The sequence below is a fragment of the Rhinoderma darwinii genome, chromosome 4 (genome assembly GCF_050947455.1).
Source record: "Rhinoderma darwinii isolate aRhiDar2 chromosome 4, aRhiDar2.hap1, whole genome shotgun sequence".
NCBI lineage: Eukaryota > Metazoa > Chordata > Amphibia > Anura > Rhinodermatidae > Rhinoderma > Rhinoderma darwinii.
Window position 1 is genome coordinate 338859973 of NC_134690.1, and position 25492 is coordinate 338885464.

Here is a 25492-nt window from a genome sequence, read left to right on the forward strand (position 1 = left end):
GGTATCAAAGGTTGACCTTCACTAAAAAAAAAAAAAAAAAAAAAATATGGAATATTAGGACATGTGAAAGAAGAATGTTGAAGATATGCCATTCTTAATGTAGTTCCCCAAGATCATCCCTTATTGTTGCTCATTTGCTTCAGAAATATTACCTGGTAATATTATTTCTATCACGGTCTGTTTAGTTGCTTCTAGTAGTTCATAAGGAATGGTGCAACAAGCAACCTTATATTTTCTTTGGGCCTATGTTGTTGAAACTCAGAAGCAGAGAAAAGAATGGAAATACTTTTATTTTCCTCTTATATGGTTTCAACCCTTTTGGGTGGGTATGAAGGTCCTATGGGTATTTATACTGCGGAAAAACATTTCCAAGTTAAGTTGGGCTTAGCTTTTCAAATTTTACTTTCACTGAGAACAATCATCTATAACACTTATACAATAATGTGTTATAGATTAAGCCTAACAATTTTGTACAATATGTTAATACTCTGACTTCAGTAACTATCTGATGGGTTCCAGCACTTTTTTTAAGAACTATTTTATTATATGAGTGTGTGTTGGCTAGTTCTGCAATAGCACCTGCAGGATCTTCCTAACCAGGGAACTGGCTTAATTGCATCGTGACCATTCTAATTTTTTAATATAATACATTTCCGATGTGCTTCGTATACAGTATGTACAAGATTCTTATCAAAGTTAATTCTTGTAACGTTTGTATTTTGAAAATCAACCTGTAATCCTTCGTTTCAGATATTGGCTTTATTATTTAATTTATATTGTGCTTTAAAAAGTTATTTTTTGTGAGTTGATTTATTGCTCATTTATTTTAAGATGTTGAAATCAGACCTACTGCAATCAAACCAACTAATCTTCATTAATTATTTCTGTCCCCATTTCTGTAGTAATCGGTGCATGAACACTGATGGAATCTGTTTTATGGCTGATTCATTTATATACCTTATCTGTTTTTAAGAATGTTTTTATTTATTTTTTATCTTTCAGCAAAGATGTCAAGGAAGTTAAGCCTACCTACAGAATTAAAGCCTGAACTAGGTAAGATGTGTGGTTTGCTGGCTGAGAAAGTAATAGGTGATTTACATATCTGCAAAGAGCAAAACACTGACCGGAAAAATATTTTCTAATAAGCAATAAAGACCGTCATGTCACATTTTGGAGAACTCGTGCAAAAGTAGGCCTACATGGAGGAATCAAATCATGACAACCACTAGAAAGTCAAACAACAGGAATAAATAAAAATAGGGGGAATTCAGAAACCAAAAAATAAGAAGGGATGGGGAAAGCAAAAAAAGAAACATATAAAACACTTCCCCAAAGGCTCTGTTCGCATGTCAGTCATTCACCTTCCCGTTCGTTTTTTGTTTCTTTTGACGGCAAGAATAGCAGCCTAGTCTACAGTGCTGATTTTGTAGTAAAAGAAAGAATCTGATGGAACTCATTATGTCAATGGAATAAGTCATAGAATGGAAACATGATGACGCTAATGTGAACGGAACCTAAGGGACTGTGGGGGGGGGGGGGGAGAGTGAAAATAATGTAACTTTTATATTTTACAAAGAAATGTACATCAAAATCTTTATAGCAGCCACATGATATGAAAATCCGAAAGGTTTTTCTCTGTTTGAGATGCAATTGTCTGTCACCTTCTTGGCCTGAGGGCGCAACCTGTTCAGTAATGTCAAACCGAATATGCCTTGTGCTGCCAGGGGCGTAGCTGGAGGAAGCAGGTGGGGGGTATGTTCCCTGGGGTGTAATTAGGGCAGGGGGCACTGGCCCAACCAGACAGGGCACATAGAGCAGGAAAACTACATTACCAACAGCTGATTGCTGCGGCAGTCGCCTCATACACAGAGTTTCTCTGTCAGCATCAATCAGCTGTTTTATTCAATTGACAGAGGCCCTCTGTGTATGGGGCGGCTGCACTCATTATATAACTGAAGAGACTGAGTTAGCTGCTGGGGACAGGACTAGTGGCTACTTCCCTACTCTGCACTGTAGAGCACCTCATCAATTGCTTTCATCTGCTGCCTGGCTGTCTCTGCATTTGTCTCTATGAGACAGCCTGATGTTAAAGGTGTGTCCAGAATTGTCACAAGATTCAACTGGCCAATAAGGAGAGAGATGCTCTGCTTATTGGCCAGCCGAGTCTTTTGACATTACTTGCCAGCTCCGTGGCACCGCCACCTCCTTTTGATGCTCCGTTCCCTTTCTGCTTCAGCCAGGAATAAGCCAAGTGTCTATCTGCAGGATCACTGCAGGAGAGGTAAGTGTACAGTAGGTTCTTTAGGCTGAGGACGACAACAAAGTGAGTGACTATATAGTCACTAACTGGGGCAGATTAACTAATTTTGTCTAAGATTTAGACAGTGTAAACTTAGACCAGGGGGCCTGGGCCTTATGGGAGGGCTGAGGGGGGAACATGGCCCCTATCTTTGCACGTGTTAATGTGATGCGCTGTACTTGTGGCGTTGCTTCCATATGGTCATGTGACAGTCATAGGACCAGATTGTCCCAGTCAGGCTTTTTGTAGGTTGACTGCCATGTACACATTTGACTCTCACATGACCATATGGGTGACGTTACATAAAAGGCACATCAACTTGCAGCTGTGGTTTACTTGGGTCACATTTGGAAAGACAAAGTCTATTATATGACTCCAATTCTGACGTTTTCTATAAGAGCCCCATGATTTCTATGTACGCCCCTGCTCCTCTCTGTTCCTGTACCTGGCCTTGTGGACCCTCACTCTGTTAAAATATTTTATCTTGTTAAAAAAAACAAAGTTATGCTCAGATGGGGAGGGGGAGGACGCCAAGCTTGATTCTTTGCTGGTGCAGAAAAATCTAGCTACATCTCTGTATCCCACCTCTAAAAAATGTAGAGAATCGGACTGTAGATTTATGTTGGGAGATCAAACATTAATTGTTTGCATGTCTCCCTATATAAAATTCCGTACTCATCTACAATATTGTTTCTGTGAAATAAACTTTACGGAATAAAAAGGAAAAAATTAATTAGAATACTGACAAAATTGTTCAAATAAAAACACTTAAGATAAATTAAAATTCCAACTCCTCCCCCAACCCCCCCTGGCACCACAGGGACCGTCCCCTGTGACATAGATGCATTTTACATGGATTCCATGGACCCGTATAATAATGCATCTATATCACAGAATATATGTTATAGCAAATCCACACAAATTATTATTACCTGTCACTTGTTTGTGTCTTCTGAGCCCCGGGCCTATCTGCGCACTAGAAAGAAATGGAGACCTGTGTTCTTGGGCCTTATAACAATGATGTAGTTTGGGCAAAGTTCACTTATTTGGTATCATTATACACGGGAGAGGGTGGTTATTTTGAGGAATAAATTAGTTTGATTCAACTAATAATATCAAATTACAAAAGAAAACATTTTGCATCTTTTCACCTATAGAAAAAATAAAAAGCTATTGTTTCCGGTTTTGGTATCCCATTAAAGCCCATCTGTGCCCCAAAAAAAGAAAAAAAAATTCAGGCACCTTTCTTCTTTCAAATACTTTTATCCCATAACTAGTGAATGCAATGCAGTGACTTGACCTGACCGAATGGTTAAAGTTTCGATGTTTTAATCCTTTTTTTATCTATATTATAAAAACCCATTGTGGCAATGCTGTACACTATAACATTAAGCATTTTCATACATCCAAGTTGTTTTTTTGTTTGTTTTTTATGATTTCTCAAACTGTATAAGTTTACAGTCAGCGATTTAATCTATGTTCTATAATCTTAGATGTCAGAGACAACTCCTTCAGTCGGTCCCGAAGTTCCAGTGTGACCAGCATAGACAAGGAATCACGGGAAGCAATATCTGCTCTCCATTTCTGTGAGACATTCACAAGAAAACCAGACACATCGACATCACCATGCTTATGGGTTGGAACCACATTAGGGACCGTGTTAGTTATTGTATTAAACTTGCCACCAGGAAGAGACCAGAGACTTGTTCAGCCTGTTATTGTATCTCCAAGTGGTAAGTATCATATCAGGTGAATATATTTCCCTAGTAGAGACACAACAGAGTAGATTCAATTTTTGTTTTAATCATTTTTAGCATTGTCACTGCTACTGAGCAAAGTCTAGTTTACTATATGCTAGTACTAAGATTTATAACTATTTGTTGATGTCTGCAAGTAGCATATATTTTTTCTTCTCTACAGGAACAATACTAAGGCTAAAGGGTGCAATCTTAAGAATGGCATTTCTGGACTCACTAGGAGCTATAATCCCACCAGCAAATGAGGCCTGGAGGGAACCCAATGCACCTGAAGATAAGGATGACAAGGAGCGGTTGAAAAAAAGGAGGCCAGTTTCAGTCTCACCGTCTTCGTCTCAGGAAATCAGTGAAAACCAATATGCAGTAATATGTTCAGAAAAACAGGCGAAGGTGATCTCACTGCCCTCCCAGAACTGCATTTATAAACACAACATTACAGAGACTTCTTTTGTCCTGCGTGGAGATATAGTGTCAATGAGTAATAGTACCTGCCTTGCATGTTTCTGTGCCAATGGACACATTATGACATTTAGGTAAGATTTTTTTTTTTAACAAATTCTGTTGTGTGTATTCAATACGGTGTTCTTATCCTATGCTACTCACATGGGAATGTGGAGAAAGGCAAGGTGGTCTATGTAACATAAAGGCCGATTATGGGGCCCTTTTCTACAGTGGCACTGCATTGTGTTAAAAACCAAGGAAGTGGCGAATTGGCCCAAGGTTCATGGGAAAAACGTGGATGGGAAAACAAACCTCAGATCCTTCTGTGCTGGGTGGCAAAACCAATAAAAAGTGACCCATTTTGATATTTGCTATGAGGCCCTCTCTCTTCTATGTACACAACAGGAGAAAGGGATTACCCGCTTGTATTAAGTGTCGTTTTTTGCACCAATGTATTTAGATTGGGAAGATGGGAAGAATTGCATTTAATATTTTAAAAACGCCCACCTTGTAACCCATTTGCCGCTGACTACTCATACTAGTGGCCCAGAATAGGAGATAACTCCGATCCCAGGTGTTTAATCGCTTAGATGCGTGGTTAATAGCGACCGCGACTTCTAAACCATTAGACGGGCTCCTCTTTCACCCCATCGGCCCCTTCATCATGCAATCGCAGGGTGCCAATGGTTGTCATGGCATCCTTGAGGGCCTAATGAAGTCTGCCAGTTCTGCCATCTTGGTCCTCCCATTAGGCTCTGCCAGAGGCAGGGCTTAACAGGAGGAATTAAAAGCACAATACTCTGCAATACATAAATATTACAGTGTATTGTACCATCGATATAACGATCGCATATTCAAGGCACCTAGGGGGATTAATTTGTTTTTTTATTTTTTTTAATAAAGTTTTTGGTATTATAGGAGAAAAACAATATATTTTAAAAATTTTCCCCTTCAGCAATGTAAAAAAAACCTAGTTAGTAACGCCGAGTCCAAATTATTTCAATAAAACATTATTTAACTTCATGGTGAATGTCATAAAACAAAACAAAAACAAAACAAAAAAACTCTACAGAGTTGCTGTTTTTTTGTTGTCATCTTACCTCCCAAACAAAATGGAATAAAAAGTCATCAAAAAGCCACATGTATCTCCAAAATGGTACCAATAAAAACTACAGCCTGCCCCGCAAAAAACTAATTATAGACCTCCTAATATGGTGACGGAAAACAACTTTTTTCTTCAATTTTTTTTTATTTTGTAAAAGTAGTAAACGATTAAAAAATCGTATTGACCTGCCGAATAAATGTACTTTTTACCCGATCAGTGAAACCGTATAAACGAAACCCAAAAAAACAATGGAGGGATTGCTGGTTTTTCCCATTCGACTCTTCAAAATATTTAGTAAAACTTTCCAAGTACATTATGTTAAATGGTGCCATTAAAAACTACAAGTCGTGACGCAAAAAAAAAGCCCTCATACAGTAGGGAAAAATTGGCTATGGCGAGTAGGGATTAATAGATTTACGGTAACTTTTTATGCCTGCTACAAGCAGCCACATATTTGCGCCTAAAGTTTTTGCTTTATTTTCATTCCTCAATTTGATAGAAGTGGCATAAACTACGTCACCTATGGGCTCGCCCACACGCTGCAGAATTGCTGCGGTTTTTTTTGGCCGGAAAAAATGCAGAAGAATACAGTAGCAGCATAGTGGATGAGATTTAAAAAATCTCATCCACATGCTGCGCAAAAATTCCAAGCAGAAATTGACCTGCGGTGCGTATTTTTTGTACCGCAGCATGTCAATTGGTCAGAATTGGGGTGTCTTTTAGAGGAGAGGTCTCCATCTCCTAACATTGCGAAAAAACGCAGCAAAATACGCACCATTTTCTGCCTTAAAAAATGCAGGATATGGTGTGTTTTTTCCATAACGGAAAGTCTTGCTTTTTACAACAGAATTGCTGCAGAAATTTTCTGCAACAATTCCGTTGTGTGTGGACAAGCCCTATGAGACCACATCCACTTTTCTTAGCACTTTTCAATTTAGTGAGCGAGGAGAAACTTGCACAAATTGGCATAAACAAACAAAATGTTTAAATTGGAACATTTTACAGGTCTTATTTATAGTTATAGCCGTGACAACAGCCCGATTCTCAGAAGCAAGTAAAAAGATGTATTAACCCCTTAGTGACTACCAATACGCCTTTCCACGACGGTCAAAAAGGGGCCTTCGGCTAGGTCACCACCTTTTCACGGCGGCCCAGTCGAAGTCCTGGGTATCCCATGCAGGCTGGAGCCGGGGCTTGGCTGTCTGATGACAGCCGGACTCCTGCTCTAACGACCGCAATCGAGTTTACTTCAATCACGGCCGTTTAACCCGTTAAATGCCGCGGTCAATAGCGACCGCGGCATTTGAATAGTTTACAGAGGGAGGGAGCTCCCTCTGTCACCCATCGGCAGCCTGCAAATGGAATCGCGGGCCTCCGATGGGGTGCCATGGCTGCCGGGGGCCTGATAAAAAGCCCCCAGGTCTGCCCTGGGCATATGCCTATTAGGACATGCCAGAGGCACGTCCTAATAGATTGCCTGCCAGATTTACACGGACAGGCAACAATGCTTTGGTATACTAAGTATACCAAAGCATTATAGCAGTGATCTGAGGATCGCATAGTAAAGTCACATCATGGGACTAAAAAAATAAGTAAGTAACGTAAAATATAAATTATTAATAAAAATGACAGTAAAAAAAAATGTTTCCCATAAAAAGTAGTTTTATCTGGTAAAAGTGTAAAAAATAAATAAAAGTACATTTATGGTATCGCCGCCACCGTAATGGCTCATAAAAAAATTCAAAAAACAATGGCGAAATTGCTTTTATTTTCCATTGCCCCACAAAAAAGTATCTTTAAAAGTTAAACAATAAGTCCCATGTACCCCAAAACAGTACCAATCACAACTATGTCTCATCCTGCACAAAACAAGCCCTCACATCGCTACATTGACCGAAAGATAAAACAATTAAGTCTCTAGGAAAGCGACGATGCAAAAAAAAATAATTTTAGTTCAAAAGTTTTTTTATTGTGCAAAACTCGTAAACCATAAAAAACCTATACATATGTGGTATCGTCGTAATCGTACCAACCCATAGAATAAAGGTAACCTGTTATTTACACCACACAATGAAAGGTGTAAATTTAAAATGCATAGAACAATGGCGGAATTTCAGTTTTTTTTTCTATTCCCTCCCCCCAAAAAAGTTAATAAAAGTTAATAAAAAAATATGTACCCCAAAATGGTGCCATTAAAAAGTACAACTAATCACGCAAAAAACAAGTCCTCATACAGCTATGTCGACAGAAAATAAAAAAGTTATATCTCTTTGAATGTGACAATAGAAAAAAACAAAAATTAGCTTGGTCATTAGGGACTAAAATAGGCTTGTCACTGAGGGGTTAAAGGCAAAATTATCATTAAAGAATACTTTACCTACATGTAAACATCCATCCAATTCTTATTGTACTCCAGTTTCAAAATGTAAGCCAAGTTTGCATACGTTAATATGTATTTTTCTTTAATGAGTTTGGGGAAACCGTTGTTTTTGTTTTTAACCCAGATGATTTTTTAAAATCACGTGTCGTTTTATGTGGTAATAACTTTGGAATGCTTTATCCTATCCAAGCGATTCTGAGATTGTCTTCTCGTGACATATTGTACTTTGTTAGTGAAAAAATTTGGTCAAGAAATGCAATATTTATTTGTGAAAAAAACTCTAAATTTTAGAGAAAATTAGCAAAAATGTAGCAGTTTTCTAAATTGTAATGTATCTACTTGTAAAACAGATAGTAATACCACACAAAATAGTTACTAGTTAACATTTACCATATGTCTACTTTGTTTGCATTGATTTTTCACGTCCTTTTATTTTTCTGGGATGTTACAAGGCTTAGAACTTTAGCTGCAATTTCTTACATTTTCAACAAAATATCAAAAGGCTATTTTTTCAGGGACCAGTTCAGTTCTGAAGTGGCTTTGAAGGCCTTCTATATTAGAAAGTCCCCATGAATTACCCCATTTTGAAAACTGCACCCCTCAAAGTATTCAAAACAGAATTAAAAAAGTATTTTAACCCTTTAGGCATTTCAAAGGAATTAAAGCACAGAGGTGAAATTTACAAATTACATTTTTTTTTTTTGCCGAAATTCATTTGTAATAAAAAAAAAAATCTGTAACACAGAAGGTTTTACCAGAGAAACACAACTTAATATTTATTGCCCAGATTCTGCAGTTTTTAGAAATATCCCACATGTGGACCTCTTGTGCTACTGGACTGAAGCACCTGCCTCAGAAGGAAAGGAGCACCTAGAGGATTTTGGGGCCTCCTTTTTTTTGGAATATATTTTAGGCACTATGTCAGGTTTGAAGAGCTCTTGTGGTGCCTAAACAGTCGAAACCCCCAAAAGTGTCCCCATTTTGGAAACTACACCCCTCAAGGAGTTTTTCTAGGGGTATAGTGAGCATTTTGAGCGAACAGTTTTTTTTTTTGCAGAATTTAGTGGGATTAGTCTGTGAAGATGAAAATCTACTTTTTCTGCTAAAACATAGAATTTTTACAAGGAATAAAGGCGAAATAGCACCCCAACATTTGTAAAGCAATTTCTCCCGATTACAGCAATACCCCATATGTGGTCAAAAAACTGATCTTTGGACCCACAACAGGGCCCAGAAGGGAAGGAGCGCCTTTTGGATTTTGGAGCGCATATTTTGATGGAATGGTTTTCAGTGCCATGTCTCGTTTCCAATGCCCTGGAGGGTGGATACCTCCCAAAAGTGACCCCGTTTTATAGGGGTATAGTTAGCATTTTGACCCCACAGTTATTTTGTAGAATTTAGTGGAATTAGGCAGTGAAAATTAATATCAACATTTTTGTCCACTAAAATGTTGAATTTTTACATTTTCACAAGGGATAAAAGAGAAAAAGCCACCCAACATTTGTAAAGCAATTTCTCCAGAGTACGGCAATACCCCACATGTGGCCATAAATGTTTTTTTATTTGAAATTAATTAACCCTTTCAGGACTGATCCTTTTTTACTTTATCTTTTTCATTTTTCACTGCCCGCCTTCCAAGAGCCATAACTTTTTATTTTTCTGTCAATAGAGTGATGTGAGGGCTTATTCCTTGTGGGAGGAGTTGTAGTTTCTATTGACACCATATAGAGTACCATATAATGTACTGGGAAACTGAAAAAAAATATTTGCGGGCTGAAATTGGAGAAAACTGTGATTCCACCATGGTTTTTTGGGTTTTATTTTTACGTCTTTGACCGTGCGGTAAAAATGATAACTTAACTTTATTCTGTGTCTCAATATGATTACGGTGAACTAAATTTATAAAGGTTTTTTTATTTTTTTACTACTTTTACAAAGAAAAAACTATTTGTTAAAAAAAAAATTGTTTTGTATCATCACATTCTAAGAGGCATAACTTTTTTTATTTTTTGGCGATTGAGCAGTGTGAGGGCTTATTTTTGGCGGGATGAGCTGTAGCTTTTATTGGTATAATTTTTTATCACTTTCTACTAGGGATGTCATGATACCAGAATTTGGACTTCGATACCGATACTTTGTTTAGTATTGCGATTTCGATACCAATTAGATACTTTGCCAACAGTAATAATAAAAAAAAGTTCTTCCATTTTCTGATGTGAGGCGCGTGGTATGATGCTGAATTGCACATTATCCTGTGTACGGATAGTACACAGGCAGTTGTTAGGACATACCTAAGTATGCCCTAACAGGAAATATGGTAAGGCAGCCCTGAGGTCCTTTAATGGACCCTGGGCTGTCTGCCCATATATGGTATGTCCCTCGATCGCGTCACAGGGGTTCCCTGTGACGCGATCCAAGGGGCATCCCCCCTTCTCGTTTTCCCCTTGAATCCTGCGATCAGCTTTGATCACAGCATTCAGGGGAATAGAGGGCGGAGATCAGAGGTTTCTCTCATCTCTGCCGTTAGAGAGGGGCTGCGGCTGTGTAATACAGCCATTGCCCCGCTCCTGACAACAAGTGCGCATGCGGTCAGCATGAGGTGATGCGGCTGGCACTGCACTAATGAGCTGCAGTGCAGGCACTGAAGACAGAACATGGGGGTGTTTTGCAGTCCGCCCGCCATGTTCTGTCTTCAGTGCTGCCACTCATTAGTGCAGCGCTGGCCGCATCACATCATGCTGTCCGCGTGCGCACTTGTTGTCAGGACTCAGGAGCAGGGCAATGGCTGTATCACACAGCCGAAGCCCCGCTCTCATGCATTCATGTGTTACAATATTGAACTGTGTGACCGCACAGCTTAGTATTGAAATACATGAAATAACGGTATCGAACGGTTTGAGGGTGCACGTTATCAGAACAGTATCGAAGTTTCGATGCATCGTGCATCCCTAGTTAAGTTCACACATATACGCTGCAGAATTTCCATCCAAATTTGTGGGTGGGAAATCTGCAGCGTGTTACAGTAGCAGCAAATCGAATGAGATTTTAACAAATCTCATCCACACGCTGTAGAAAAATTCTGCATAGAATATGTGCTCCACTTGACCTGGGGTGAGGATTATAAATCCGCCGCATGTCAAGTTTTGTTGCAGAATCACTGCGCATTTGCATTTGTCCCAGAATTTCCCCATTGATTTCAATGGGCAAGTCAAATTATGCAACAAACACCAATTGTTGTGGAATTTTCTGCAATTACGCAGCATATTTGCAGAAAATTCTGCGAGTTCCAAAAAAATAAAACCATTTTTTCGAAGTAAAAACAAAACAAAAGACAGAACAGCGAAGCATTGGTACGGGAGCAAAGAGAGGTGAATTAAAGTCTTTTTTTTTTCCCCCTGCAGCAGGAAGTCTGCCCCAATACACTCCCCAAACTAGACACTATTTGGAGCATATATTATGGTGGATTTTCCTGCGGTTTCATGGTTGGCGACGCTGCTGACTTTTCTGCAGCGCATCCGACCCATGAGACATTTCCCTAAGAATGAACAACATGATTTTGCAGGGTTCTAACTAAATGCCTGTGTATTACAAACTAAGTATGCGGTAGGTAATCTATAATCACAGATTAGAGTTATATATGGTTATATCACCGCTCTCTCCCGGTTCGTTTAAATAACATTTGGACATTAGCATGTATGGTTAAAAGATGAAAATATTTCTCTACTCTGTTTCCTTCTTAAGTTTGCCAAGTTTAAGGCCGCTGTTGGATGTAAATTACTTGCCGCTTACCAACATGCGGATAGCCCGAACATTTTGCTTCACGAACAATGGGCAGGCTTTGTATCTCGTCTCACCTACAGAAATACAGAGAATTACCTACAGTCAAGAAACTTGCGAGAACCTACAGGTAACTCATCTAGCTTTTTCTATAATTCCAGAATTGGATTCGAATCAGCTGTGACTTACACCGGACTAGATAATTTTCACTTTCTGATAGGGATCAGCCAGTGGAATCTGATGTGTGGGTGTGTGTTAGAACTTGGCCAATCTAGTAAGTGGTCTGACCAGGACACACAGTACATGGACATTCATATGGTTTTTTTTTTAGCATCCACTAAATGGTGCTTCCTCAGAGTCCATGGTGCCAAAGCAATTTTTTTATTCTGAAGCCCGGACTTCAAACAATAGCTGTTTTATTGGGATTATTAAAGGGATAATTATCAATAAAAATGGTCCTGTGTTTTTAACCCATTAAGGACATGGTCTAGTTTAGGCTTTAAAGCGACCCTCCGGTTCACAATGAAAATTTTACACTGAGTGCAGAATGTATAATTAATATACCTGGTTTCCCTTTTTTTTTCTCCTTTTGTCGCATCCCCGCAATCATGTTGCGGAATGCTGATGGACTTAGAGGGAGCCCCCTTCCTCTGTAAAACCAGTTGATATTGACTGCAGCATCTAAGGAGTTCAAAGGCCAGGATCAGAGTGATCTCCGATCCTGGCCATTATAGTGGGGTGTCGGCTGCATATTACAGATGGCACCCGCAAATAATCACTGCGCCGTACTAGCACGGTGGGTCACAGATACAAGACGCTCACTGATATGTACTATTATGGTGCAGAAGGGGGTTAAAGTGATGGATCAGAACAGGATTGGGTTTAGATCATCAAGTAGAAATATATAAAAGGCCCTTTATTGTATGTGAAAAATGTTTTATATCTTTTTTGCTGAGAGATGATTGTTTAAAGTTACAGGCCTAATCCTGAGGCTGCACTGAGAGATTTTGATGACCGCATTTCTGATTTCTGTCAGGTGCACTGTTGTCACAGGGTCCTTATGTCTGTTTAAATCTCCATTTATGTTAATACCTACATCCTATCTGGCATGAATAATGGTAAATATCCCTCACCAACTCACTACCACTCTACAGATCATTATCCTCTGCTCTCAAATCTGTAAGAAAATTATGAAACTGTCTCTCCTGTCCCCCTCTGACCTACTTCATTCCCACTCCACTGTAGCCCAAGCATTGACTGGACTCTGCAACCTCTCCACAGGCACCTTCCCCATAGCCTTCAAGCATGCTAAGATACATTCTGTCCTCGCTTTACCCTCTGCTTTTTAGTTAGCCCTCCCATTTCTCTTCTCCTTTGTCTCCAAGTTACATTAACATCTTGTCTACAACAGACTACCTGAATTCCTCAACTTGCTATTCACTCATTAACCTTCTTCAACTTGGTTTCTGTCCTGCATATTCTGTCCATATTAACAAAAGCAACCGATGACTCTGCACCAGATATTGACGTCTTTCGACCACCCACTTCTGCTTCAAATTCTAAACTCTACACTATCAGACTAGACCTCAAATGTATCATTCACTGGGTTTCTTTGTGTGCCAGAAGGTTCAGTATTACACCACCTCGGCAAACTAATTTCTCAATTGATCTCCAAAACCACTTGAATGCTAATGGTACCCAGATCTAGCTCTCCACTCCAGACCTCCCTTTCCCTGTTCAAGCAAATATTTCTAGTTGCCTCTCCGTAATTTCTTCTTGGATGTCAAAAAGGTACTTGCAATGGAATATAGACAAAACTGATCTCATTATTTTATTATTTCATTCAGCAAATGGTTCTATTAATATTCCAAAAAGTGCTTGTCAGCTTGGTGTTACCCTTTGACATTATTCTTCACATTCAGAACATCTCATCCTTCTACCATCTACATAACACTTCCAGTATATTTTCCTTCCTCAGTCAAGAAACTACTCAAGTTCAAATCCATGCTCCATATTTCTCATGGGGAGCCCCAAATCTGGAATTGCACGGCACATGTCTATATATAATTTATATAGACATGAATGTGATTTGAATCCAGACATCTGAATCTTTCAGTAGTTCAGACTGGAGCTTTGGGTCTGTAACTTAAAGCAAACTTATGTTAGCCAAAAAAGTATTAATATTATACTAAAGAGACCTTTATAAATTTATTTTATGGTAGTTCTCATTTAAGGCATTATGTAATATCCCATAACATCCAGCTACACCCTTTAATCAGACATTAAATGAAAAATAAATTCAATGGGATATGTTTAATAACACCACATTTTATTCCATATTGGACTATGCGATAGTATCCACTTTTTATGTATATAAATGCGAGTTTACAAATTCTATCTTTTGTTCTGATGTTTACAAGGCAAGATTTTGGGACACACGTGCAGCATAATCAATGAACCAAGTGTGACCCCCTTAACGGCAACATTTGGCACTGTGCTATCCAAGTGCATGTGTCTGGTATTACAGAAACAACCACATGGACGGGTACTGGAGTGAAGGGAGCACCACAACCACTTCTTTACTTTCGTTAGGATAGGTCATTATTGTGTGATTGATGCAGGTCCTATTAATCACAAATTGATGGCGAATCTTAATGAGGGGAAAAAAGTGGTTGTGGTGCTCCCTGGACACTTCACCCCAGTACCCATCATAGTTATTTTGATGTAAAATCCCTTTCATTGTATGGCACCAGCATACTTCATAGTCCTATACACAAAAGGGTATGAGGGTATATTCACACGTTGCAGTCTTATCGCATTTTTGCTACAATTTCTTGGCTAACCTACTTTTGCATGGATTTCACAAAAACATGCTACAAAAACCACAGTATGACAGCAACATGTAAATATACACTAATTTGTAGTGGAGAAACTCACAAATGTTCTCTACACAGCATATTGTGCTTTTGCTTTCATTAAATTATCCCATAGGTCAGAAACCGCTTGGCAAGTCATTAATCAATGTGTTTTTAATTTAAAAACCAATATATATGAGCTCAGTCAAGATGTAAAAATGCCCAAGAGTACTTATTTTTTATTTTTTATACTTCTACATGTTTAAACTGATTATTTTGCAATTCTGTTCACAATTCATGATCGTGATTTTGGTTTGTCCACATTCATATAGGAAATGCTAGGAGAAATGTTCACTCCGGTTGAAACACCTGAAGCCCCTAATAGAGGTTTCTTCAAAGGCTTGTTTGGTGGAGGAGCCCAGTCACTGGACAGAGAAGACCTCTGTGAGTTCTATGTGTTTGTATTATTATTTTGTCTTGTAAGCTGAAAAATAGAAAACAAAATTCAGAATAATTAAATGGGTTTAATTAGAAAGTGACGGCATATTGTTAGGATCACTTACTGACCGATCATGCTGATAAAGGGGACACAGTGCTGGTTTAGTGTTGCGTCCCATTCAAATTTTCCCTGCACAGCAGTGCGCCCACTCATCGGCTGTGCAGGGAATCGCAGCACTGTCCCATTCACTTTGTTCTAGATGTATCTATGAAATGTCAAGGTCAAAAATTTTGCACATTTACTTTGAATCATGTTAATAATTGTCTTGTCTACTTATGTGACTAATTTGTCTTTGGTCTTGTTGTTAGTGTCATAAGCCCTAGGCTACAGGAAGCGTTCTAAGATGGAGTGAAAGTCATAAAGCAATTACAGTAGATGAGGCTAGGGTATATCCCAATCTGGGATCTTTGAATAGCAGGTTGCGGAATTGGGGTGAATATGTTTAAGACTATAGATTAGTCTACCACTAACCGTTTGTATCAAGTAGGGCAACCGTCCGAAGAAGAACAACCCCTAATACAACAGGAAACTTTCCCTAGCCTCCCTGCATTAGCCCTAATTTGTATATACACTTATGTTAAGTGCATATTACACTTGATTAATTTTATTTATTAGTAATTAATTAAGAGTTAAGTTTTAGCTGAGATATTCCTTCCTCTGTGTCTCTCCAGATTTTGAAGGATTATGTGACACAATTCTCAGTCCAGGATTTATAGGGGTTTTCCCATAATCAGTATTTATCACCTATCCACAGGATAGGCGATAAATATCTAATCGGTGGGGGTCCGACCGCTGGGACCCCCATCGAACACGAAAACAGGCTTACCTTGCCATTCCAGGGAGCCCCATAGGAATGAAGCTGGAGTTCGCACTCTCGACCACCGCCCATTTCCATTGGTCTAGCGAGCGCGATCTTCGGCAGCCCCATTTAAAATGAATGGAGCAATGCTGAGCATGCGCACTACTGCTCTATTCCTATGGGGCTCTCACGAACAGCAAGGTAAGCCCATTGTCTTAATCAGTGGGGGTCCCTATGGATAGGTGATAAATATTAATCATGGGAAAACCCCTTTAAGGACCTTGTACATGGCCCAATACGGGCTGTGAAAACGAGTGCCGATCAATGAGAAAGCCGATCATTGGCTCGTGGAAAAGAGCCTTTAGTAACTGACCACTATATCATAAAACAGTTACATTTAAATTACAATGTAACACTCTGATAACATTACGTTAATTTTCTATTCATTGTTTTAGTTGGAGAAACATCTGGGAGACCACGACCAACTGTTGTTACGCACATTCCTGGACCAGGGGGTATGGAAGGAGTTAAAGGAGCTGCAACGGGTGTTGGTGCTGAACTAACGCGAGCCAGATGGGCTCTGGACGAGAGGGGACAGAAATTAGGAGAGTTAGAAGATAGGACAGCTGCCATGCTTGCTAGTGCGGACTCATTCTCAAAACATGCTCATGAGGTATTGGAAACAAATGTGTTAGTTTGCCTAAATGCAAGACAACATGCTAAGTTTCTTTCAACTCTGAAACAGGAAGAGCAGTCGTGTATATATTTTTATACACATGAAAAATAATATCCAGGAATATTCAAGTCATTTTATATTGAATACATTGACAATTGGGCAGAACATTCTGCTCATCATATCTTTAGCACTTTTTCCACTAGTAATTAAACTGTAACTAACTAAAGTGTTATCAAATGAAAAATTTATATTCCGTGCTGACACGTGTTTGCATGGCTATTTCCTATATGCTTACATGAAGAAAGCTGAGCTTGTGCCTAAAATTGTGACCCCCTGCTCTCCTAATAGGTGTGGGAGGGGGGGGGGGGTTATCGGACATGTACTGTATGGCGTATCCTGCGAAAATACCTCCAAAACTAAATATCTAAAACAAAGAAATTCTTGGATCCAAAAATTGTGTTGTCTATTAGCAGTGAAATTGTTTTTCAAAACCATTCTTTATTAGGGTCGCCACTTCTAAGGAATACTGTTTACCCTCTTATGGTAAATAGGATTTGTCACTAGATTTCACAATACAAACTGTATACATTGTTAAATAGATCTCTTAGACCTGATGAGACTGATGTACTTTGAAAAACTATGCCAGAATGCCTGTATAATCCTTTCTCAAAATGTTCCTGCCTGATGAGTCCAAGTATATGCATTATGTAATCTGGATATCCTCACACCTAGAGCTGACAAGCTCCTATCAGTGTCTCTCCTCATCTGTACCATGCTGAAATCTTGCACATGCTCAGTACAAGCTGCAGGCTCCCTGGCTCTGCAGTGAGAGAGCCTGTCTTCCAGCAGCAGTTTTTTAGTGTGGAATTATATTTTCTAAATCCATCTGCAGATTTCTTTTGCTGCAGAGCCGGGAAGACTGCAGCTTGTACGGCATATGTGATATTTCCGCATGGTGCAGGGAAGGAGGGACACTGATAGGAGCTTGTCAGCTCTAGATGTGAGGAGATTGAGATTTCATCATGCATATACTTGCCCTCATGCATATACTTAGTCTCAAAAAATGCAAATTTTTTTTATCAGGCAGGATAACTTTGAAAAAGTATTACGCAGCCATTCTGGTATGGATTTTCAGAGTAAATACATCAGTCTCATCAGGTCTAAGAGACCTATTTAATAATGTATGCAGTTTGTATTGTGAAAACTGGTAACAGATTCTCTTATTCCAGCAGATCCAGGGTCACCTACTAATTTCCTGACATATAAATGTTTATTAACCCCTTCCCGCTCCTGGACGTACTATTAGGTCATGGCAGCTGTATCGTTCGCGCTCCATGACCTAATAGTACGTCTCGGGAGTAACGGCCGTTTCGGCCGTCCTCCCGACACATACAGGAGCTGCGACAGCTGCTGTCTTGTTCAGCAGCTGTCACAGCTCCTACAGCGGGGACCGATCGCTGTGTCCCCGCTGATTAACCCCTTAAAAGCCGCGTTCTATAGAGATCTCGGCTTTTTAGGGGTTAAGCTGCCATCGCCGGCCTGCTACGCGATAGCGGCCGGCGATGGTGACTATGGCAACCGGACACCAAACAATGGCGTCCGGCTATGCCATAGACGGAAGCCTAGTGGGTCCTGACAACGTCCGGACCCACTATGCTTGCTGTCAGTGAGTAGCTGACAGTTCTAATACACTGCACTACGCATGTAGTGCAGTGTATTAGAATAGCGATCAGGGCCTCCTGCCCTCAAGTCCCCTAGTGGGACAAAGTAATACAGTAAAAAAAAAGTTAAAAAAAGATGTGTAAAAATAAGAAAATAAAAGTTTTAAAAGTATTAAAAGTAAAAATCCCCCTTTTTGCCCTTATCAGTCATTTATTATTAATAAAAATATATAAACAAACAAATAAACTATACATAATTGGTATCGCCGCGTCCGTAACGGCCTGAACTACAAAATTATTTTGTTATTTATCCCGCACGGTGAACGCCGTAAAAAAAAATAATAATAAACCGTACCACAATCACAATTCTTTGGTCACTTCACCTCCCAAAAAATGGAATTAAAAGAGATCAAAAAGTCGCATGTACCGAAAAATGGTACTGATCGAAACTACAGTTCGTTACGCAAAAAATAAGTCCTCGCACGGCTTTATTGATTGAAAAATAAAAACGTTATGGCTCTTAGATTAAGGTAACACAAAAAGTGAATGATTGTTTACAAAACGTATTTTATTGTGCAAACGCCATAAGACATTAAAAAAAACTATAAACATCTGGTATCGACGTAATCGTTCGCCCCGCAGAATAAAGTGAATATGTCATTTATAGCGCACGGTGCACGCAGGAAAAAAAAAAGAATAAAAAAACAATAGTAGAATTGCTGTTTATTAGTCACCACGCCACCTAAAAATAGAATAAAAACTGATCAAAAAGCCGCATGCACCCCAAGAAAACTACAATGGATTCCGCAAGGGGTCTAGTTTCCAAATTGGGGTCACTTTTGGGGGGTTCCCAATGTTTTGGCACCACAAGACCTCTTCAAACCGGACATTGTGCCTAATAAAAAAGAGGCCTCAAAATCCACTAGGTGCTCCTTTGCTTCTGAGGCCGGTGTTTCAGTCCATTACCGCACTAGGGCCACATGTGGGATATTTCTCAAAACTGCAGAATCTGGGCAATACGTATTAAGTTGCGTTTCTCTGATAAATCCTTTTGTGTTACAAAAAAAATGTTATAAAGAGGATTTTCTGACAAAAAAAAAAATGTACATTTCACCTCTACTTTGCTCTACATTTCTGTGAAACACCTAAAGGGTTCATAAACTTTCTAAATGCTGTTGTGAATACTTTGAGCGGTCTAGTTTCTAAAATGGGGTATTTGATAGGGGTTTCTAATATATGGGCCCCTCAAAGCAACTTCAGAACTGAACTGGAACCTAAAAAAATAAATAAATGAGGCAATACTTCGCTTCTTACATTATACTGATAATGAGCCGTGCCCACCCCGAGATGACCCCAGTTTTGACCGTTTGTATAAACGGAGATCCCTATTAGACCGTTCCAGTGCCCGGTTTTCCCAAGCATTCACCCCCGAGAAGTGTATTTCTATTGATGAGTCCTTGGTAGATTTTAAAGGGAGGGTTCAATTCCGCGAGTACCTGCCGGGTAAGAGGGCAAGGTATGGCGTGAAGATGTCTAAGCTGTGCGAGAGTGCATCAGGGTATACCTACAGGTTTAGGATATATGAAGGGAAGGCCACCCCCAAACCAGACTGCATCCTGGACTACAATAGGTACATGGGAGGGATGGACTTGTAAGATCAAATCCTGAAGCCCTACAGCGCCATGCGGTGTGGTATAAGAAGCTGGCCGGGCACATCATACAGATGGCATTGTACAATGCGTACGTGCTACGTCGATGTGCAGGCCAGACGGGAACTTTCCTGGAATTTCAAGAGGTCATTATCAAGAACCTAATCTTTAGGGACCAAGAAGGGGGGGCACCCAGTACTTCTGGAAGCGGGGCCACACGCATCGTACCAAGGCGGCAACACTTTCCAGGAGAAGTTCCCCAAACTGGCAAGAAGGGAAAAAGTAAAAAGAGGTGCAAAGTCTGCTATAAGAGGGCGATAAGGGATGACACAATATATCAATGTGACACGTGTCCCGAATAACCAGAGCTCTGTATGAAAGTCAGTTTTAAAATTTATCATACATCCCTTGGTTTATAATTTACCCCAATTTTACTTACCCTGATGCACTCCGCACAGCTTGTCCCCCCTCGTCTTTCCCCTCTGAGCCCTGCTGTGTGTCCAGGCAGCTGATAACAGCCACATGTAGGGTATTGCCATACCCGGGAGAACTCACATTACAGTTTATGGGGTGTATGTCTCTGGTCAAAATGCTCACTACACCTCTAGATGAATGCCTTAAGGGTGTAGTTATTAAAACGGGGTCACTTCTTGCGGGTTTCAACTGTACTGGTACCTCAGGTGCTTCTGCATACATGACTTCGCACTAGCAAATCCCCAGTAGGCCAAATGGTGGTCCTTTCCTTCTGAGCCCTCCCATGGGCCCAAACGGCAGTTTATCACAACAAATGGGGTATTGCGGCACTCAGAACAAATTGCGCAACAGAATGGGGTATTTTGTTTCTTGTGAAAATAAGAAATTTTCAGCCACAACTACATATTATTTGAAAAACATAATTTTGTTTTCATTCCCAGCCCAATTCAAATAAGTTCTGTGAAAAAACTATGGGGTCTAAATGGTCACATTACCCATAAATGAATTCCTTGAGGGGTGTAGTTTCCAAAATGGGGTCACTTCTGGTGGGTTTCCATTGCTTTGATACCTCTGGGGCTCTGCAAATGCGACATGGCACCCGAAAACCAATCCAGCAAAATCTGCACTCTAAAGAACACACAGCGCTCCTTCCCTTCTGAGGCCTCCCATGGGCCCAAACGGCAGTTTATCGCCACAAATGGGGTATTGCTGCACTCAGGAGAAATTGGGCAACAAAATGGGGTATTTTGTTCCCTGTGAAAATAAGAAATTTTGATAAAAAATTACATCTTATTGGAAAAAATGTCATTTTTTTAATGTCACAGCCCAATTGAAATAGGTGCTGTGAAAAAACTGTGTGGTCAAAATGCTAACAACAACCATAAATGAATTCCTTGAGGGGTGTAGTTTCCAAAATGGGGTCACTTTTGGTGGGTTTCCATTGGTTTGATACCTCTGAGGCTCTGCAAATGCGACATGGCACTCGAAAACCAATCCAGCAAAATCTGGACTCCAACAAACATATAGCGCTCCTTTCCTTCTGAGCCCTCCCATGGGCCCAAACGGCAGTTTATCACCACAAATGGGGTATTGCCACACTAAGGACAAATTGGGCAACAAAATGGGGTATTTTGTTCCCTGTGAAAATAAGAAATTTTGATCACAAATGACATCTTATTGGAAAAAATGAAATTTTTTTCATTTCACAGCCCAATTCAAATACGTGCTGTGAAAAAACTGTGCGGTCAAAATGGTAACAACAACCATAAATGAATTCCTTGAGGGGTGTAGTTTCCAAAATGGGGTCACTATTTGGGGATTCCTACTGTTTTGGCACCTCAACACCTCTTCAAACCTGGCATGCTGCCTAAAATATATTCTAATAAAAAAGAGGCCTCAAAATGTACTAGGTGCTTCTTTGCTCCTGGGGCTTGTGTTTTAGTCCACGAGCGCACTAGAGCCACATGTGGGACATTTCTAAAAACTGCAGAATCTGGACAATACATATTTAGTAGTGTTTCTCTGGTAAAACCTTCTGTGTTACAGAAAAAAAAATGAATAAAATTGAAATTCAGCAAGAAAAATGAAATTTGCAAATTTCACCTCCACTTTGCTTTAATTCCTGTGAAATGCCTGAAGGGTTAAAAAAACTTTCTAAATGCTGTTTTGAATACTTTGAGGGGTCTAGTTTTTAAAATGGGGTGTTTTATCAGGGTTTCTAATACATAGGCCCCACAAAGCCACTTCAGAACTCAAGAGGTACCTTAAAAAAAGGCTTTTGAAATTTTCTTAAAAATATTAGAAATTGCTGTTTATGTTCTAAGCCTTGTAACGTCCAAGAAAAATAAAAGAATGTTCAAAAAACGATGCCAATCTAAAGTAGACATATGGGAAATGTGAACTAGTAACTATATTGGGTGGTATAACCGTCTGTTTTACAAGCAGATGCATTTCAATTATGAAAAATGCAATTTTTTCAACATTTTCTCTACATTTTGCAATTTTTCACCAATAAACACTAAATGTATCGACCACATTTTACCACGAACATGAAGCCCAAAGTGTCACGAGGAAACAATCTCAGAATCGCTTGGGTAGGTTTAAGCATTCCGACGTTATTACCACATAAAGTGAAATATGTCAGATTTGAAAAATGGGCTCTGAGCCTTAAGGCCAAAACTAGGCTGCGTCCTTAAGGGGTTAAAGAAGAATTCCAACTTAATTTGACTGCTGGTAAATAAATTACTACTACTTATAAATTAAAAATACAGACATTGTATTTTTTTTTTTCTTTTTGTAGATGATGACAAAATGCAAAGAAAAGAAGTGGTATCAATTCTGATGAGCCAGACCCAAATTCATCTATTTTAACTTCAACAAGAAGGAAGATTTTAAACAAAACATGCATCCATTTTCTCGCCATTTCTTTCTGCAGGACAGTTGGGAACAAGGGTTGAACATTCATATTTGGTTACTGTTTCCTAGCACAAATCATATACTGTCTTACCTCAGTGTCTTGGTTTTAACTGAGGAGCATTACATCCAAGAAAACAGAAACAAACTCAGTATTTGTCTCTAAGCTGTGTTTTGGCGTCAAGATGCAAGAGATAAGGAAGCAACGTGGTGGTGAGAAGGCACAAGAATGAGCAGTGGAAAATGTTTTGGTTTGTTTCATTTCTTTGTTTATATTTTTGTGATTTATTTTTATTTTTATTTCGTTCTGTTCGTCTTTGACGGGTGTTATGAAGTTATGTCCGGACTATTCGCTTTAAACCTCTGTTGCTTCACCACAAGTATCACTGGCTCTTACAGGGGATGGGACACGTAACTGTTCTTAGACTTGGCTATCTGCACAAGTGAGGTGTTCACAAAGCTTTCATCTTTAGACAGCGCAAAGGTCTCTATGGAGAAGATTTCATCGTTCATCCATTACGTATTTTCCACTCATATCAAGCTCGACATAGGATTGGTAAACTCTTCATATGGATCTTTTTGGATGTTCTATCTGATGAGTTTGTTTTTTTTGTATCTGTGTTACTGCAATTTATTTGCCTAGAAAAAAAATGGGCCACTGCATAAGTCAATTGATGATCCATTAGCCACCCAAGAATTTCTCTGGTTCTTATACCAAATAATTCTGCTGTTTTTCAGTTTGTCGGGGGCGGGCGTGCTGCAGCTAAGACTAGATTGTGGAGGTATCTCCAGCCATTCTGTGTTTACTGTTTGTTAAAAAAATAACTTACCTTTGGAAGAAACTGCTAAATTACAAGTTGGATTTCTGAACCAGTTTTGTACACGTTTAGCGTCCTTGTTTTAGTAGATTTTAGTAATATTGCAAATTGAGCTGAAGCATTAATATGACTTTGTCAAACATTATTTACAAAAGCAAAAAAACACATAGACTGATGGTTAAAATACACGGCACAGAATATTATTCTACCTATAAATTCCAAAATAAGTTATATGACCTATACCAAAGTGTGTCTTGCAAAAGACCGTGACTCCCTTGCTAAAGGCTGAGCTGATATTAGGGTGGCAAATGCATCGTAACCCGTATCAAACTATAAGATTCATTCAATTTACTGTTTACGCTTAAAATAAGAAAACGGATGGATTGGTTACATTATATTTGGGCATATAGCACTGTATATGAAAGGTTAACAGGTAGAGATTTTCCCTTACGCCTCATTAAAATGACTAATATGCTTATTTGATCCAGTGTTAAGAGATTAAAAGATTTCAAAAGCTAAAATGTCTGCATTTTAGCAACTACTTGAAAACAACCCATCTGTCATACCACTGTGCAGTAAGAGGGTATCACGGAGTGTTTGACATCATAGAAGCGACATACAAAATGATTGGTTGTCTTATGCGTATCCTTCCCCAACTATCGACCTGGCCCATTGGATGAGGAACACCATTCATTTATTAATAGTTCATTTCTTTTAAGTGCCTATAATAGTAACTAGGAAATGAAGAGACATTTCTGTTACAGCAGCGTTGTACATTTCTAGTTGCATGTTCAATTCCAGTATTATCACGTTTTGGCGCATGCAGTTCTAAAGATATATTTTTCTATTTATTTTAACCTTTTAAGTGGCGGTTGACCACAAATGTCTCTCTGGCATGAAGCAGTCATGTAAAGACTTGCGTCTCATGACTGTGGTGTCATTTCTGTTTTTCAATATAATACGTAGAACACTCCGATCTCATTGATAAGGGAAGCACTGCGAATAGGCACTGAGTTCATTTTATAAGAAACAAAAAACACAGACATTTGTGTGCGTGCGGCCACAAAAGCAGTGCAATATATATTAAGGTAGGAAAATAGAGCAAACGTGATAAATTTAGTATTTATCAGATGTGTGTTAATATAAATTTGAAGGTGTTTTTCTTGTGATTTTACAGAATTTATGCATTTGTGTATATTTTTTCTTTGAGACTCAAAACAAATATTTTGCTACCAAGCACATTTCCAAAATCCCCCAAAAATATCAAACTTGAATATAGTATTTATTGTCAAAATATGCACAAAAAATTGGATTTATGGAAATTTTATTTTCAAGTTATTATAATTTAAGGCAAAGCTCCCTAGACTTGTGATTTTGATCACATAATTTCTAATTTGACAACATACATGGACAATTTGTACTGATGAAGGGATACTTGACATTTGATTTTCCAAAAAATGCATATTCATTGGTGGCCTTTTTGAACTATATATAGATCGGGTGAAAATATACTATTCATTTTGTCCACTGAAAATAAATTACCCCCAATGTTCTAAACTCGAATACATATATAACCTTTTCTGTCGTCAGCACATATAAAAAGAAAAAATACAGTCATTGAGGTTTGAACAAAATTGCCATACTGTTACTCAGTTTATAGATCATAATGCAATGTATTTTAGAGCAATTTAATCCTGGGTTGCAAAGAAACAATGATTATTTCAATAACCAATATTTTGTTTTTTACCATTCTTTCCCCAAGTCATGTGAAGATGTTCTAAATTATATTAAATATATGCTTCAATACATTACTTATATGCAGCTTTTACATTCATAACGTGTACATAACCATCACTTTGTCTATACCTGTAATTATTTTACTGCAAACCG

At 39.0% G+C, this 25492-nt stretch overlaps 1 protein-coding gene across 4 annotated transcripts in view; it reads left to right on the forward strand.

Moving 5' to 3' along the window:
- Nucleotides 1-25176, forward strand: part of STXBP5 (syntaxin binding protein 5) — a 396458-nt gene extending 371282 nt beyond the window's left edge. For all 4 annotated transcript variants that reach the window (XM_075862864.1, XM_075862866.1, XM_075862865.1 and 1 more), the window contains 7 exons: nt 1003-1053; nt 3793-4032; nt 4220-4589; nt 11724-11889; nt 14947-15058; nt 16368-16585; nt 22672-25176. In XM_075862864.1, coding sequence (XP_075718979.1) covers nt 1003-1053; nt 3793-4032; nt 4220-4589; nt 11724-11889; nt 14947-15058; nt 16368-16585; nt 22672-22713 — 1199 coding nt within the window. In that variant the 3' untranslated portion in view covers nt 22714-25176. The remainder of the gene's footprint in view (nt 1-1002; nt 1054-3792; nt 4033-4219; nt 4590-11723; nt 11890-14946; nt 15059-16367; nt 16586-22671) is intronic.
- Nucleotides 25177-25492: the final 316 nt, after the last annotated feature.